We start from the raw sequence: 16263 nt of genomic DNA, 5'->3' as shown, positions 1-16263 counted from the left end.
GGTGGTTCCGCAGCGGAAGACGCGAGTCAGGTTTAGACCAAGACTTTCTCCGACCCTCCCGGTTTTCGAGTTATCGACACAAAACCGCTTCTCCCCTCTACGCGAAACAGAACGCGATGCTGTGATCATCGGCGATTCCATCGTTCGGCACGTACACGCTACGTTAGGTACAAGTAAGGTGCAAAGTCACTGCTTCCCTGGTGCTCGTGTTTCTGAAATCGCTGCTCGCGTTCCCGAGATCCTGAACGGTGACGAGCGCGTCGGAACTGTGGTCCTGCACGCGGGAGTGAACGACATCAGGCTGCGCCAGACGGAGATTCTGAAGAAAGACTTCAGGAATCTAATCGATACGGTACGCAGCACATCGCCTGAAACAACGATCATTGTGTCAGGACCGCTTCCCACGTACCGACTAGGGCATGAAAAGTTCAGCAGATTATTTGCGCTAAATGAATGGTTAATGTCATGGTGCAATGAGCAGAAACTGCTCTTTGTAAATAATTGGAATCTGTTTTGGGAGCGTCCTAGGCTTTTCCGTGCTGATGGCTTACACCCAAGCAGATTCGGAGCGGATCTTCTGTCAGATAACATCTCCAAAATGTTAAATACCCTTTGACTAGTAACCAAAAGTCCAAATCATAGTCTCTGCTGCACCAATTCAACTGATATAAATACTAGTGTAGAACATTGCATAGAAACCGTGTCTATTCCTCGTTTAGTGAGATCAAATAATAAATCTAATGCAGGATCTAGGAAAAATCTAATTGTTATTAAAACAGAAAATGTTGCTATTAGTAAACAAAAACTATTTCTAAAGCTAGGTCTTCTAAACATTAGATCACTCACACCTAAGGCAGTTATTGTAAATGAAATAGTCACAGATAATAGCTTAGATGTACTTTGCCTTACTGAAACCTGGCTTAAACCAAATGATTATTTCGGTATTAATGAGTCTACTCGTCCTGGATACTGTTATAAGCATGAGCCCCGTCTGATTGGCCGTGGCGGAGGTGTTGCAACCATTTATAAAGATATTCTAAATGTTACTCAGAAAACGGGTTATAAGTTTATTTCATTTGAAGTACTTGTACTAAATGTTACGCTCTTAGATGTTAGAAAAACATCCCTATTATCTCTAGCCTTGGCTACCGTATATAGACCGCCAGGGCCTTACGCTGATTTCCTAAAAGAGTTTGCAGATTTTCTCTCAGACCTATTAGTCAATGTCGATAAAGCATTAATTGTTGGAGATTTTAACATACACGTAGATAATCCAAATGATGCGTTAGGAGCTGCGTTTACAGATTTATTAAATTCATTTGGGGTCAAGCAAAACGTCACCGGACCAACTCATCGTCTTAATCATACACTCGATTTAATTATATCACACGGAACCGATCCAACCGATATAGATATCATTCCACAAAGTGATGAAGTCACTGATCACTACATGGTAACTTGCATATTACGTACTGCTGTAATATGTCATGCGGCGTCGCGTTATCAACCAGGCAGAACAATCCTCCCATCCACCATAGATAATTTCTCAAATTGCTTATCTAATCTGTCTCAGCTGCTGCCTGAACCCAAACAAACAGATGAACTAGAAGAACTAACTAGCACTATGAGCACCATTCTCTCTAGAACATTGGATGTGGTTGCACCTATTAAATTAAAAAAGGTCAGAGAGAAAAATAAAGCACCATGGTATAACAATACTACGCATGTTTTAAAGAGAGAAACCCGTATTTTAGAGCGTAAATGGAAACAAACTAATTTAGAGGTCTTTAGAATCGCGTGGAAAGACAGTATGTCACGTTATAAAAAGGCCCTAAAAGCTGCCAGGGCTGAGCACCTCCGCAAACTAATAGAAAACAACCAAAACAATCCAAGGTTTCTATTTAACACCGTGGCTAGACTAACAAATAAACAGACGTCACCCGAACAAAATATCCCGTTACAGTTCAGTAGTAATGATTTCATGAACTTCTTCACTGAGAAAATAGAAAGCATCAGAACCACAATTATAAACGTTCAATCTTCGATCGCGCCTTATAATTCAGCTTCAATTATCACCCCGAAAGAACAATTACAGTGCTTTACAACTATAGAACAAAAAGAGTTAAATAAACTTATCACTTCATCTAAAACAACAACATGTTTATTAGATCCTATACCAACTAAACTACTGAAAGAAGTGTTATCTGTAGTGGAAGAGCCTCTCCTCAATATTATTAACTCGTCTTTATCTTTAGGTCATGTTCCAAGAACATTTAAACTGGCAGTTATAAAACCTCTCATTAAGAAACCACAATTAGATCATAATAATCTAGCAAATTATAGACCCATTTCAAATCTTCCATTTATGTCTAAAATATTAGAAAAAGTGGTGTCCGCTCAACTGGGCTCTTTCTTGCAACAAAATGATATCTATGAAAAGTTTCAGTCTGGATTCAGACCGCATCATAGCACTGAAACTGCGCTCGTTAAAATCACAAATGATTTACTTTTAGCTTCTGACCAAGGCTGTATCTCAATACTAGTTTTACTTGATCTTAGTGCTGCGTTCGATACTATAGATCACACAATACTCTTAGATCGACTACAAAATTATACTGGTGTTCAAGGACAAGCACTAAGCTGGTTCAAATCATACCTATCTGACCGCTACCATTTTGTCTATTTAAATGGAGAAAAATCGATCATAACTCCAGTAAACTATGGAGTGCCGCAGGGATCTGTATTAGGCCCTCTGTTATTTTCAATATATATGATGCCACTTGGAAATATTATAAGGAAACATGGAATTAGTTTCCATTGTTATGCTGATGACACTCAAATATATATTTCATCACGGCCGGATGAAAACGCTACATTTTCCAAATTGACAGAGTGTGTTAAAGATATAAAAGATTGGATGACGCGTAATTTTCTTTTATTAAATCCAGACAAGACAGAGGTAATACTTATCGGTTCAAAAAACCGCCCACAAAACCTCGCACAATACAACTTTAACATCATAGGATGTCCTGTTACTTTATCCTCTACAGTAAAAGACCTGGGTGTTATACTCGATTGCAACCTGTCTTTTGAAAATCATATTTCTTATGTTACAAAAACAGCCTTTTTCCACCTTAGAAACATTGCTAAGCTACGTAATATGCTATCAGTTTCTGATGCAGAAAAGTTAGTTCATGCATTCATGACCTCGAGACTGGATTACTGTAATGCTTTATTAGCTGGTTGTCCTGCATCCTCAATAAACAAGCTACAGTTAGTCCAAAATGCCGCCGCTAGAGTTCTTACGAGATCAAGAAAATATGATCATATAACACCGATTTTATCATCACTGCATTGGTTACCTATAAAGTTCCGTATTAATTACAAGGTATTGCTACTGACTTATAAAGCCCTAAACGGCTTAGCTCCAGTCTATTTAACGGATCTTCTATCGCCCTATAATCCATCGCGCTCTTTGAGATCACTAAATTCAAGGCTTTTGGTCATACCTAGGATATCCAGAACCACCAAAGGAGGGAGAGCATTTTCACATTTGGCTCCAAAACTCTGGAATAGTCTTCCTGATACTGTTCGTTGCTCAGACTCGCTCTCCCAGTTTAAAACTAGATTAAAGTCGCATCTCTTCAGCCAGGCATTCATATAATCCTACAGTTCAAACTACAATCCGGCCTCTATCCAATGCCAGAGGAGAACTGGCCCCCGACTGAGCCTGGGTTCTCCCAAGGTTTTTTTTTTCTCCATTAAGGCACCTGATGGAGTTTTAGGACACCATTAGGTCACTTGATGGAGTTTTTCGGTTCCTTGCCACTGTTGCCTTTGGCTTGCTCAGTTGGGGATATTTTGGGGATATTTAATTTAATTTTATCAATCAATAAATTCCTCTTGAAACAAACTTTGTTGTATTATTTTAATTTAATACTGTGAAGCTGCTTTGATGCAATCTGTATTGTGAAAAGCGCTATACAAATAAACTTGACTTGACTTGACTTGACTTTGATGTCGTTGATCTATAGCCTCAGGTGTCTGAGAATCAACAACGAGTTTTTACAACAGTGTTGTCAAATATCTATTCCAAAGCTGTGGGGGGAGCTCTAGAGAGAAACCTGCGAGCAAAAAGCGAGAATACAGCGAAGAAGTCCCGAAGCTACTGAGTGCTGCTTTAATGACACAGACTGCAGAAGGTTTATTAGGCTGCTGTCACTTTAAGACCTCATGCAGGATCCAATCAACTGTTACACATGCATTTTCTTTCTCAACTTCTCAAGTTTGTGTTCACTTAAGACAAAACTGATTGTGTTTACAAGGATATTTTGACCATTGTGTGTGTATTTGTGCGTTCAAGCGCGAGAAGACGTGTACGAGAACTTAATTCAGTATCGCGCACAATATGGCTTTCTGTGTGAAAGAAAATAGCGTGCTGCGCGAGTGCAGAATTTCGTGTCTTCTTGCGCTTGAAAATGGTTTGAAATCACATTTTAATGCGCACACATGAATCGATAAAACTGAATCAAAATGTTATTTTATTACAAGTATCCGATTCCTTACCTTACATATCCGATTCCAGAATTGGAATCGATTTTCAATTCCCAACCTTACCCAGAATACCTAAGGGGGGGGGGATGATCCCACTCCCGTCCCAGATCGCGATTTCAGTCGAGGGGAGCCATTTCAATTATTTAAAAAAATATTTCTGCTCTGTTATTGCTTTGAAGAATAACTGCTGTTCCTCAAAGGAAATACAGCTGAAATATGGAATTTAATTCATAATTACAGTTCTTTTTGAAAGGAAAAACTAGTTATGTTTTTACCTTGTTACTGTAATTTTTTCATAAAGTGAAGCAAAATTACCCCAATTATCCTGAAGAGAAAATCAGTCAATCAAGAATCTAGGCTGAATGTGAAATGTCTTTTAAAAACAGATAATTAGTATATTTGCCTACTAATGAAATAATAATAGCATTTCATTATACAATATTGCATTAAATTATTAAATGTGCAAATGCTCCAAAGGATTTCAGCCCAGACAAAGCTTGAAAGCCACGAAACGGCTTTTCATGACGTTTTTTTTCCTCTGTACTTTCTAATGCTTTTATAGTTCAGGCGACTTGTGGTTTTTATAATTATTCCTCACCTCCACACAATTTGTCCCTCATCACTGCTACTCAGAATTCAGTGGCCCAGAAAATACACAATTAATGATAAACAGGTTATCATTTTCGTCCTTATTATTAAATTCACAGAACAAAAACAACTATGAACAGACGCGTCCCCTTCTGCTCTTACGGAATGTGTCTAGAATTTAAATGTCTGAATTTGAGCTCACGTCATTCCGGTGTCTGTCCGTCTAATCCTTCACACACCGGCGTTCTTTCTTATCTCCTTCTTCCACTGCCTTTCCTCTTTCATTTGTTCCTTATCATAGTCATTATTTCATTTGTGATAATTAGCGGTTTGACTGTCTGATTCTTGAAATGTTTTTTTAGTTTTTTTTATGTGAATCTTTTGCGCTGTTACTGTCACAGATCTTTTTTTATGCATGAAAAGGTGAATGTTAAAGGAATATTCCAGGTTCAATACAGGTTTAAACTCAATCCACAGTATTTGTGGCTTGATGGTGGTTACCACAAAATAATCCACTTGTCCCAAAAATCTGGGTTACAGTGATGCACTTACAGAAGAAATGGACCTGTACGCATTAAAATACTTACTTTTTAAATATTAGAACCCAAGATGTAACCAATATGTGTTAACATGATTTCTTTAGTGAAAAACATTTGTTACTAACCTTTTTTTGTGTAGTTATATCAAATATTACAACTTTGCTGACATGACGACACGATGACATAAACCGTAAAACCTTACAACAACTGTAAGTTGTTTTTACTATTGATTTATTATTGATTTAAAGCGTAACTCTTGCCAAAATGCAACCTTAGGGTCTTTCTGTGAATCTACCCGAGGCAAACTTTCGTTTAAAATCATAATTAGGATGGAAACGCCACTTTTAGGATTGACCGTATTTTTGTTTTCGGTCAATATGCCTTTTGAATGGAAGTGCTTGGGGCACTACTATAATAGCATCAAAATCACTATTTTTAAAACACTAAGAAGGCTCGACACAACATGAAACTTTGCTTGAAGTATCACCAGGGGCTCTACACATGAACTCGAGCATTGACAACATTGTTTGTGTACACAGAGTTTACTAAAAATAACGATTTTGAACAACTCACTGTAATAAAATAGTAATCAAAAATAGTCGATCTCCGAATGCAACGTAACAGGAAGGAGAGTAAAGATGGAAAGCTCCTAAAGCTTAGTTCCATATAAATTCACGGATAATTAGTTGTTTTGTCGTTAGTGAAAATCAATATTGACCTTGTATTTGAAAAAGGATCCTCATATAAGAAACAATATAAAATTCAGAGTCAGTTCATTTGCATTCGGACATCGACTATTGACCGAAAACGAAAATACGGTCAATCTTAAAAGTGGCGTTTCCATCCTAATTATGCTTTTAAACGAAAGTTTGCCTCGGGTAGATTCAGAAAAAGACCCTAGGTTGCATTTTGGCGAGAGATAACGTTACACTTTAAACAGCTTTGCCGCTTAAATAATACATTTAACATTTTAACGCAAGACTTATTAGAAGTGCTTTTAACATTCTATATAAAAATAACAAGGAGCACTTTTTTCTTTTTTTGTCGATGGACCTTAACTTACACAACTGATCAAAAGTTTGGTCAGTAAGGAATTTAAAATAAAAAATAACAAAAGGAAATTAATAGTTTTATTCAGCAAGGACACATTCAATTTATCAAAAGTGAGAGTAAATTAACAAAATAATGTAAATAATGCTGTTCTTTCTATTCATCATAGAATCCTGAAAAAAATAACACTTTTTCCACAAAAGTATTAAACAACACAACTGTTTTCAACATTGATAATAATAGGAAATGTTTCTTGAGCAGCAAATCAGCTTATTAGAATGATTTCTGAAGGATCATGTGACACTGAAGACTGGAGTAATGATGCTGAAAATTCAGCGTTGCGTCACAGTAATAAATTCAGTTTAAAAATATATACAAATAGAAAACGGTTATTTTAAATCATAATAATTTTTTTTAACCATTTTTGATTAAATAAATGCAGCCTTGGTGAGCATAAGAGACTTCTTTGTAATGTTCAAAAACATTACAAAAATCTTACTGACCATCCTCGAGTACAGTAGATTAAAGTACTTATCTGGTTCATTAGGCATATCAAGCTCCAAATAAGCCAAAAAGGAAGCATAAAACCATTATAAAGGTGGATCATATGACTCATGCACTATATTCAAGGACTTCTGAAGCTTTTTGTGAGAAACAGACTGAAATTAAAGTTATTTTTATTTGTTATTTACAGAAAATCTTGTGGTCACCTTTCACTTTAATTGAAACATTAAATGTCTCCTTTTGTGTTCCCTTTGGAGAATGAAAGTTGTGGGAGAAAGAAAATCCTATCTATAAAATATATTAAAATAGAAAGAAGTAAATGCAGCTTTGGTGAGCATAATAGACCTTCAACAACATTCAAAATTCTTACAGACCCCACACTTTTGAATGGTGGTGTATTTAAATGTATTGAATTCTTGTTTCCTGTGGACGCAGGAAGGTCTCGATGGTCTCCTGCATATCTTAGTGAGTCAGCTGGGCTCAGATGACGTGAACATGCTGACCTGCGCTACTGGCATCCTGTCAAACCTCACCTGCAACAACGCACGCAACAAAGCCCTGGTCACTCAGAGCGGCGGGGTGGAGTCCCTGATTCACGCCGTGCTTCGAGCCGGAGAGAAAGAGGACGTGGCCGAGCCGGCGGTCTGTGCCCTGCGTCACCTCACGAGCCGTCACCCTGACGCAGAGCTGGCCCAGAATGCAGTGCGTCTGCATTACGGCATCCCCGCCATCACCAAGCTCTTGGGTCAGCCGCACTATTGGCCTGTGGTGAAGGTCTGTATGTGTGTGTGTGTGTGTGTCTGAATTGCTGCCAATTTGAAAGCCCTCTCTGGCGTTTGAATTGAAAGGTCAGATTTGAATCATCTGGGTGCAGAGCTTGCGTGGCTTTGATGTGGAAGAATGCTGAGACTTGCCTCTCTTGTTAAGCTGATTTGGTGCCGGATCTTAGTCATTGAGCGGCACTCCTACGCTCCTCCGGGGCTTCAGCGTAATTTTGAGGACACTAGCCGGAACAATAAAAGAGCCCTCGAGCATCATATGCAAGGAATCGCTGCCATACATGGACTGAAAGCAGCAAAGCCTTTTATCAGGATGCCAGGGTAAAATACATTTGTGTTTCATGTAAGAAGTGTAATGATAACACTTTACAATAAGGTTCATTTGTTAAACATTAATATATTAACTAACATGAACTAACCATGAGCAATACATTTGTTACTGTTTTTGTTCATCTTTGTTATTGTTAGTTAATAAAAATACAGCTATTCATTGCTTGTTCATGTTAGTTCACACAATGCATTTACTAATGTTGACAAGATTTGAATGAAATATTAGTAAATGTTGAAATTAACGTGAACAAAGATGAACAAATGCTGTATAAGTGCAGTTCATTATTAGTTAATGTTAACTAATGTAGTTAACTAATGTTTTTAACTAATAAAACTTATTGTAAAGTGTAATTATATAGAATGACATGAAGGTGAGTAAATGATGACAAAATAAAAAGATAGATAGCGTTCTTTGATCAGGAGTCATCAATTTTCACTTATTTATGGCAAAAAAAAAAAGAAAGAAGTTCTGTAGAACTGAACTTTATGCAAATATAGCTCATCCAATCAATTTTGGGTGAGACTCTTTGTATTGTGATACACTACTGTTCAAAAGTTGGGTTGGTAAGATTTTTTGTTATTAAAATATTAATATTTTTATTCAGCAAGGATGCATTCAATTAAACAAAAGTGAAAACAAACACATTTATGATGTTATAAAATATTTCTATTTCAAACAAATGCTGTTCTTTTCATCACAGAATCCTGAATAATAAGAAATGTTTCTTGAGCAGCAAATGAATGATTTTTGAATGATCATGTGACACTGAAGACTGGAATAATGATGCTGAAAATTCAGTTTTGGCATCACAGGATGCTGTCAATAACAACTCAAAACCTTACTGACAGTAAACTTTTCCCCTCAATATTTGAATATGTAAAAAAAAACTTCCTTTACTTCCATGAAAATGAAAAAGTCAGTCAGTTTTCCTTTGCACTTCTAAAATTAACCTCACGATTAGATATCTTGTCAATGTCTCCATGCTAGTCAAAGCCCTTGAAGCTTTGGCGAATCAGAAGGTCGCAGCGAGTGTAATTGTCTGTCCTCAGCTCTCTGATTTGTGATGGGCCGGACTCTTGATTGTGTCTCTGTGAGCTCGGGCTCCCGGCACGCATGATCTCTCGCTTAATCGTATCAGACCGTTGGAGCAGAAACCTGTGTGTGTGTGTGTGTGTGTGTGTGTGTGTGTGTGTGTGTGTGTGTGTGTGTGCTGTGATCTGTTAAGCACGTGTGTATCGATCCAGAAGAACGACAGTGCCAGGCTTTTATTTTCACTCACAGTCTGCATGCAGAAATTCCTAAAAAAAATCAACCTGGCTGCATAGGAAGTCTATAACTTGTTTACATTGATTTATTTTACTCAGATGTTTTGTGTTGCTATCCGCTGTGGTGTACTCAGTGATTTGTTTCTGTATATGATGAGCTTACCAACATCACACTGCCACGTTTTCACATTTTCACTGCCATTTGCATTTTTAAAACGTATAGGCATTAATATATTCTGCAAATGAAAGTGTCCAATAAGATTAACAAGATGAAGTGAGAAGTATTGGGCTAATGTAATCTCAACTGGCCTGTGTAAAAACCAAACCACTTTTATTTATTAGACTACTGATGTTAGCATTTGATGCTATCATTTTAAACACTTTTCAAAAGTACTATTCATTTATTTTAACCTGTTAAACATTTTGGGCCCTATCTTGCACCCAGCGCAATTGACTTTGTACACCGACACATGTATTATTCCTATTTTGCACCCGACGCACAGCGGACTTTTCCCTTCTCAGACGCACGTCTGTAAATTAGGGAATGAACTTGCGCTCCCGGGGGGCATTTCAGCGAAAAGAGGAGGCGTGTTCCCTGGTGCTATTTTGCAGTTTCAGAAAACAATTCCGCCACAGACCAGGAAAAACCTAGTCTAAAGTCAGTGGCGCATTATTCAGATGCTATTTTAAGGGCGCATGCTTGGCCATAATGTAGCGTGTGCACAACGCGCATACACTTTGCTTCTCTCATCTACACAAACGCAGCAGTTGCATTTTTTCAAACCATACATAATTACAAGGAAAAATATTCCACACGAGGGAAATCATTGTGGTGTCCATGAAGATGTGAAAAAATAGGCATAAATCTAGCTTACACATTTACCCAAATTATTATATGCCTGTTTAACCGAAGCTAATTTGGGTGGGTTTCTCCCATATCCATACAATGTCACTTCTCTGTCTTTTACGGCCCTGATGAGAACGTCGGTCTCCTCGGCTGTGAACCGACTGGCGCGCGCCTGGCAAATCCGCCATTATAATAGCATCCGCCATGGAACAAGCGCGCCTGCTTTTAAAGGGAATGTGAGATGTCGCTCTGATTGGTTTATTTCACATTACGCCCAAACCACACCTATGAGTAATGTAGCTACTTCAGACCAACCCATTTTAGATTTTGCCGGCCCTCAAAGTTACTTGCGTTTCAGATCGGTAAAATAGGGCCCTTTACATGAATGCACCTTTAAGTAATTCAGTGAACCACGAGAGACTGTATTACAGTGATTTGACCAAGTAAGAAAAAAACTGTTTATATACAGTATATACACATACACACACAGAGAAACGAAATATAAAAATATATATACACACATATATTATGTAAACAAATTTTTTTATCTATTGATTTATTTATTTTTATTTTAATGCAATTAGAATTGTGTACTACAGTCACTGCATTATAATCACTGTTATCAACAGTAATCTTGTGGCGTATTGCTTTTATAAAATAGTGGCAACAACAATATGATACCACTATTCAATAAAAAGTTACATTCATGAAGAAGAAGAAGAATCATCATAATAAATCAATCAGAATGATAATCAGAATGAATAATATTCTTCCCGGTAATATAGCTATAGCTTAACTGTTGTTGTAGTAGAATGGACCAAATTTATGCATTTATCATTTTAAATCTGCAGTGAATGGGGTCCATTTAGAGTCAGAACTATTCATTTTAAAATGCCTCTATGTAGAAACCAGACAGTTTCACAAAAAAAATGTGCGAACCTTCTGTACTGTGGATGGGCCATCCCCATCTGGCTGATGGCTTTGGTTGCACCCAGGCAGGGTGGGGAAGACAGATCACTAATGCAACACACATGAATCCCCGATGTCTGGAATGCATTGCATCATGTTTATTCCTCTTCCATTTGGAGAGGTTTCTGGCACTTGACGTGTCTTGCCGTCCAGAGATCCGCTCTATCAGCAGGCGTTCTCTAATCAGCAGAGGAACATTGTGGACTAATGATGCGTTGTGAAGGAGGCCGTAGGAAATTAAGCGTTTACGCATGACATTTCCACTGAACTACATTGTGGAGTGACATACAGGTGATTTCACCTACAAAGACTTGCATGTGCATGGATGCATCCATAAACAGTTTTACATGCACTTACATCAAGCATCTCAACCTAAATGTTGTATTCAGCAAAAATTTTTAATTAAAAAAACATTGTTGCAAGTAACATCACTCAGTTGCTCATATTGATGTCAGTGCCTGAGTTTCACTCGCCAGTCAGCACTTTGGGATTTACAAGAGTGAGTCACTTGTTAGAGATGATGACAGCTTTGAGGAATGGACTTACAGTGGAGCTGAACAATGATGAATTCACTACAGTTGTGTTTAGATTTAGGTTATGACTTTTTGTAAAGTTATAGAGGTACAAAAGTGGGTCACGGTTCATTGTGTTTAAGGGAATTTAACTAAACTCATGAGAAAGAAAAATCTTTTTAATATTGTTTTTCATTGACGGCAAAAAGATTCATAGGAGAGAACATTTTGGGATTTAGAGAGATGTTCGCTTGCTTTTTTGCCCTTGTTTCTCAGATTTTTCTCAACAACTGTCATTCAGCTTTACCAAGAAACCAAACACTGCAATCATGTATCTCAATAAAAGCTCATCAAATCTCCCATCAAATTGATTCAGAACCAAAGTATGAGAGCTACTGTATGTGATCCTTGTTTATTTATTCACTGGTTTTAGGCATTTTAAGAATTTTCTTGGAAACCATTGCATTAATCCATTTGTGAGCAGAAGAAAACAATAAGAAAATAATTAATAAAGAAGTTGCCAAAAATGTTATGAACAGTAGTTAATATGCTGTACATTTTTCACACTATAGGCCACAGTGGGCTTGATTCGCAACTTGGCCCTGTGTCCAGCCAATCAGGCGCCTCTGAGGGAATCTGGGACAATCCCTCGACTGGTCAACCTGCTTTTGAAAGCTCATCAGGAAACTCAAAGACATGGCTCAGGGGCCCAGCAGACCTATCAGGTGCATTTGAGGGTTTTTCAACCTGTGCATGGATTTTCCATATATCCTAGTTGGCCTCTTTATTCACCCTCACATATAGGCTGAAGCCTCCAAAGGGAGGTTAAAATATAATCCAATTAGCATCAAGGCCCCATTATTTGGCATAGACCAGGTCCCCTTGGTGTTAGAGTTAATGTTTTCTTCTCACTTTCACTCTTTTTTTCACAGGATGGCGTGCGAATGGAGGAGATTGTGGAAGGCTGTACAGGCGCTTTGCATATACTGGCCAGAGATCCGATCAACCGAGGGGAAATCGCCAGCATGCAGACCATTCCTCTGTTTGTGCAAGTACTGAACCAACTTATGGCATTCCTGGCAGTGAATCTGGTTCATCTGTGTGTGTTGTGATGTGTGGGTGTTGTGGTGCGATGACTGCAGGGTGTCTGGCTGCTGTTTGTTTTTGTGCATTTGTCCATGTTTATGTTACACCACCAGTTTTGGGGAAGCTACTCTTAAAAAGCTTTCGTTTAAACTATAGTCAAGCTACTCTTTGAAAAAGTAGTTCTCTTAAAAAAGACATCTTTAAAAAACAAAATACCCTTAATGCATAACTATTAGATAATGTAAATTATGATTTAATAAGAGCCAGCCTTTTCTGGCACAAAAAAAAATGAATAATTTTAATTGGGTCACAGTAATAAAATTGAATATATTCACTTTAATACAACTAATTAAGCTTAATTTATATACTGTAACTGAGTTGAAGCATAGTGATAAACAGTAAGTTTTTAAGTCCCTCTGTAGTCAATAATTTTATCACTTAAAACTCATCTTTGATTACCAAAATGACATGACATGACATATGACATGCCTTAAAATAACTTGAATTTTACACCCTTGCCTCATTTAGTATATGCGGTTCTTTAAATATGCAAATGAGCCCCGCCTCCACTCACTCACACCGGGGGCACGTTCAAGCTCAAACCGGTGCACAACGTTTTGCTACCGTTTCCGGGTTGAACGACAAGTTTCCTGGAAACGGATACGTTTTCTCTTGTTTGGTGGGTGTGTCAAAAATCTCAGCCCAATCAGCAGCAACATGTATATAAAACTGTATATTCTGGACGGCAAAGGCAGTGACTGTAACATCGAGCGCATTTTGCAGTATTAAACACGTATTTATACCGATTTCATCAGGATCTGAAAATTCTTCAAAAAGAACACAAAGAATGGCCTTCTCAGCTGCCATAGTTGCAACTCTTGCGTCATCAGAACGGTTTTCAACGCACCACCGTTTCTGTTTAAAAAACGTTTCGCAACTTTTTGTCGGGGCTGAACGCAGCCCAGTTCAGAGATCCACTCGTTGACGATCACACGTTGACGTGATTGGTTAAAAGGTAGTCTGTGACCTCAGAAACACCAGCGATTTCAAACCGCGTTTTTGAGACTGTCTTTGGTTCACTGCAGTTAATACTCAGCAATTAGATTGATGTCGTCATACTCAGATTCCTGTCAGAATATGAGTCTGATACTGCTCCATTGGGCTGTGATTATGGGGCGTGTTTCAACTGAACCAGGAAAGAAAATGCCTCTGCACTCAATCAGATAGACCCACAACCAATCAGAGTAACGGAGTAAATGACGAATGTTCTTCATTCATCTTTCCGATCGACAAATCCCTTGATCGCGGTTCTCTGTTCCTCTTTTAAAATTAATGCGCTGTCGATATGTTCTATAACAGAACATATATATGTTTGTGTGATGGCGGAATCTACACATCTCAATTCTCCAGCGGCAGTCGTCTTTGTTGTAAACGAATTCAACCCAATCGCTCTTTGGTGACGTGGATTATTACGTTACTGTTGATCATCTGTCCATCATCGTATAAAGCCAGCCCTGACAATTTGATTGGTCCGAACAGCTCTGGATCGAGCATAGTTGCTCCACAACGGATCAAGTCCGGACCGAACTTCCCAACCTCAAATGTTGTGGGCGGGGCTAAGTTCGGCTGGCATCCAGGCTACTCAGAAATGAAGTTGACTTATGAATTTGCACATGGTTTGTCTTAAAGCGTATTAAAAACACCACATAGACATACTGTATAAACAACATTACAAACTTGATTTTCACCACAGGGAGTCTTTAACAAAATATTTTAACAAAACTAAAATGTCACAAAAGGACATATGTGCAGGTATTAGTTTTGGTTATATATAAACTGATGAGCCAAAACATCATGACCATTCACAGGTGAAGTGAATATCATTGATCATCATTGAAAATCTAGTGTGTAGAAAATGACAAGCTTTGAATAAAGAGTGTGTAATAAGACAACAGTGAAACCCCTCTCATCCTTTGACTTCCTCTTTCCTGTTAGCTTCTGTACTCATACGTGGAGAATATAAAGCGTGTGTCCGCCGGTGTTTTGTGTGAACTCGCTCTGGATAAGCAGTCTGCTGAGATGATTGACGCAGAAGGAGCATCTGCACCTCTTATGGAGCTCCTGCACTCTCCCAATGAGGGGATTGGTGAGTGACGCCCATCGAGAGAAAGTTTAATAGCACGGCTGATGTTGATAAAACACAGAAATGAGCCATATGTCATTGGACAGATCATAGTCTGTACAAACACAACATTACCACATTTGAAATTGTGTAAATCTTCCTCTTGATTTTACATCAGACTCCCAGTGGAAGCAAGATGATACAGAATACCGGCAGTACTGAGATATTGTGTTTACAGTACCTTACCAGCAGCTTTCATAAACTGCCATAAACACTCTCTCCTGTATCTGCTTGACAATGACAGTCTGCAATAGACAGAGACTGTCAGAGATGCAGCATGACTTTGGTGTCTTCAACACGTCAGATAAGGAGAAGAATACACAAGAGAAGCTTCAGCTTGCCACGTACTGTATCAAATGGCTTTTAGTCTCACAAGCTGAAATTTTCACTTTCAGAAATAAAGTTGGTTAGTATTGTAACTTAATCTGGCCAGGAACCATCCATTTAAAATATAAGAAGGTAATAATTATATATACATAAAATATGTAATGCAGTTTTTTTTTAATACATATTCCCTACACTTCAAAGATTTGGGATTGGTAAGATTTTTGTTTTTGAAAGAATTTTCTTATGCCCAGCGAGGCTGTATTTATTTGATCAAAAATACAGTAAAAACAGTAATATTGTGAAATATAATTACAATTTAAAATAACTGTTTTCTAGTCGAATATATTTTAAAATGTAATTTATTCCTGTGACGTAAAGCTGAATTTGCTGAAAAAAGTCGCATTTTATTATTACATTTAGAAATATTGTAAAATACCAGTGCATAACAAACCTATAATGGTGTTCATTTAAACAATATTTATTATAAACACCAAACCTTAACAAATTTATGAAACGAAAGTGACCGTGCATGGAGATGTAACTGTAGAGCTAGCTTTGAGAGCGAAAGATCCCATCCTCCCTTCAGAGCGTCTCCAAAGCCACGTCTCCTTCAAAACACACGAACACACACAGCAGGGAGCAAAACAAAAGCATCACGAGTGACTGCATTAAACTACCTCAAAATATAACATTACAATAATTATGAACATAAACAACTTAAAGAGCTCTG

At 37.9% G+C, this 16263-nt stretch overlaps 1 protein-coding gene across 2 annotated transcripts in view; it reads left to right on the top strand.

Moving 5' to 3' along the window:
• jupb (junction plakoglobin b) overlaps positions 1–16263 on the top strand; it is a 76351-nt gene that overhangs the window by 52946 nt on the left and 7142 nt on the right. For both annotated transcript variants that reach the window (XM_082186177.1, XM_082186178.1), the window contains 4 exons: positions 7671–8009; positions 12511–12663; positions 12871–12990; positions 15020–15170. In XM_082186177.1, the coding sequence (XP_082042303.1) occupies positions 7671–8009; positions 12511–12663; positions 12871–12990; positions 15020–15170 (763 nt within the window). The remainder of the gene's footprint in view (positions 1–7670; positions 8010–12510; positions 12664–12870; positions 12991–15019; positions 15171–16263) is intronic.

Source organism: Leuciscus leuciscus, assembly GCF_965113295.1.
Source record: "Leuciscus leuciscus genome assembly, chromosome: 12".
NCBI lineage: Eukaryota > Metazoa > Chordata > Actinopteri > Cypriniformes > Leuciscidae > Leuciscus > Leuciscus leuciscus.
The sequence above is the reverse complement of the archived record's forward strand: the minus strand, read 5'-3'. Positions and strand labels throughout refer to the sequence as shown.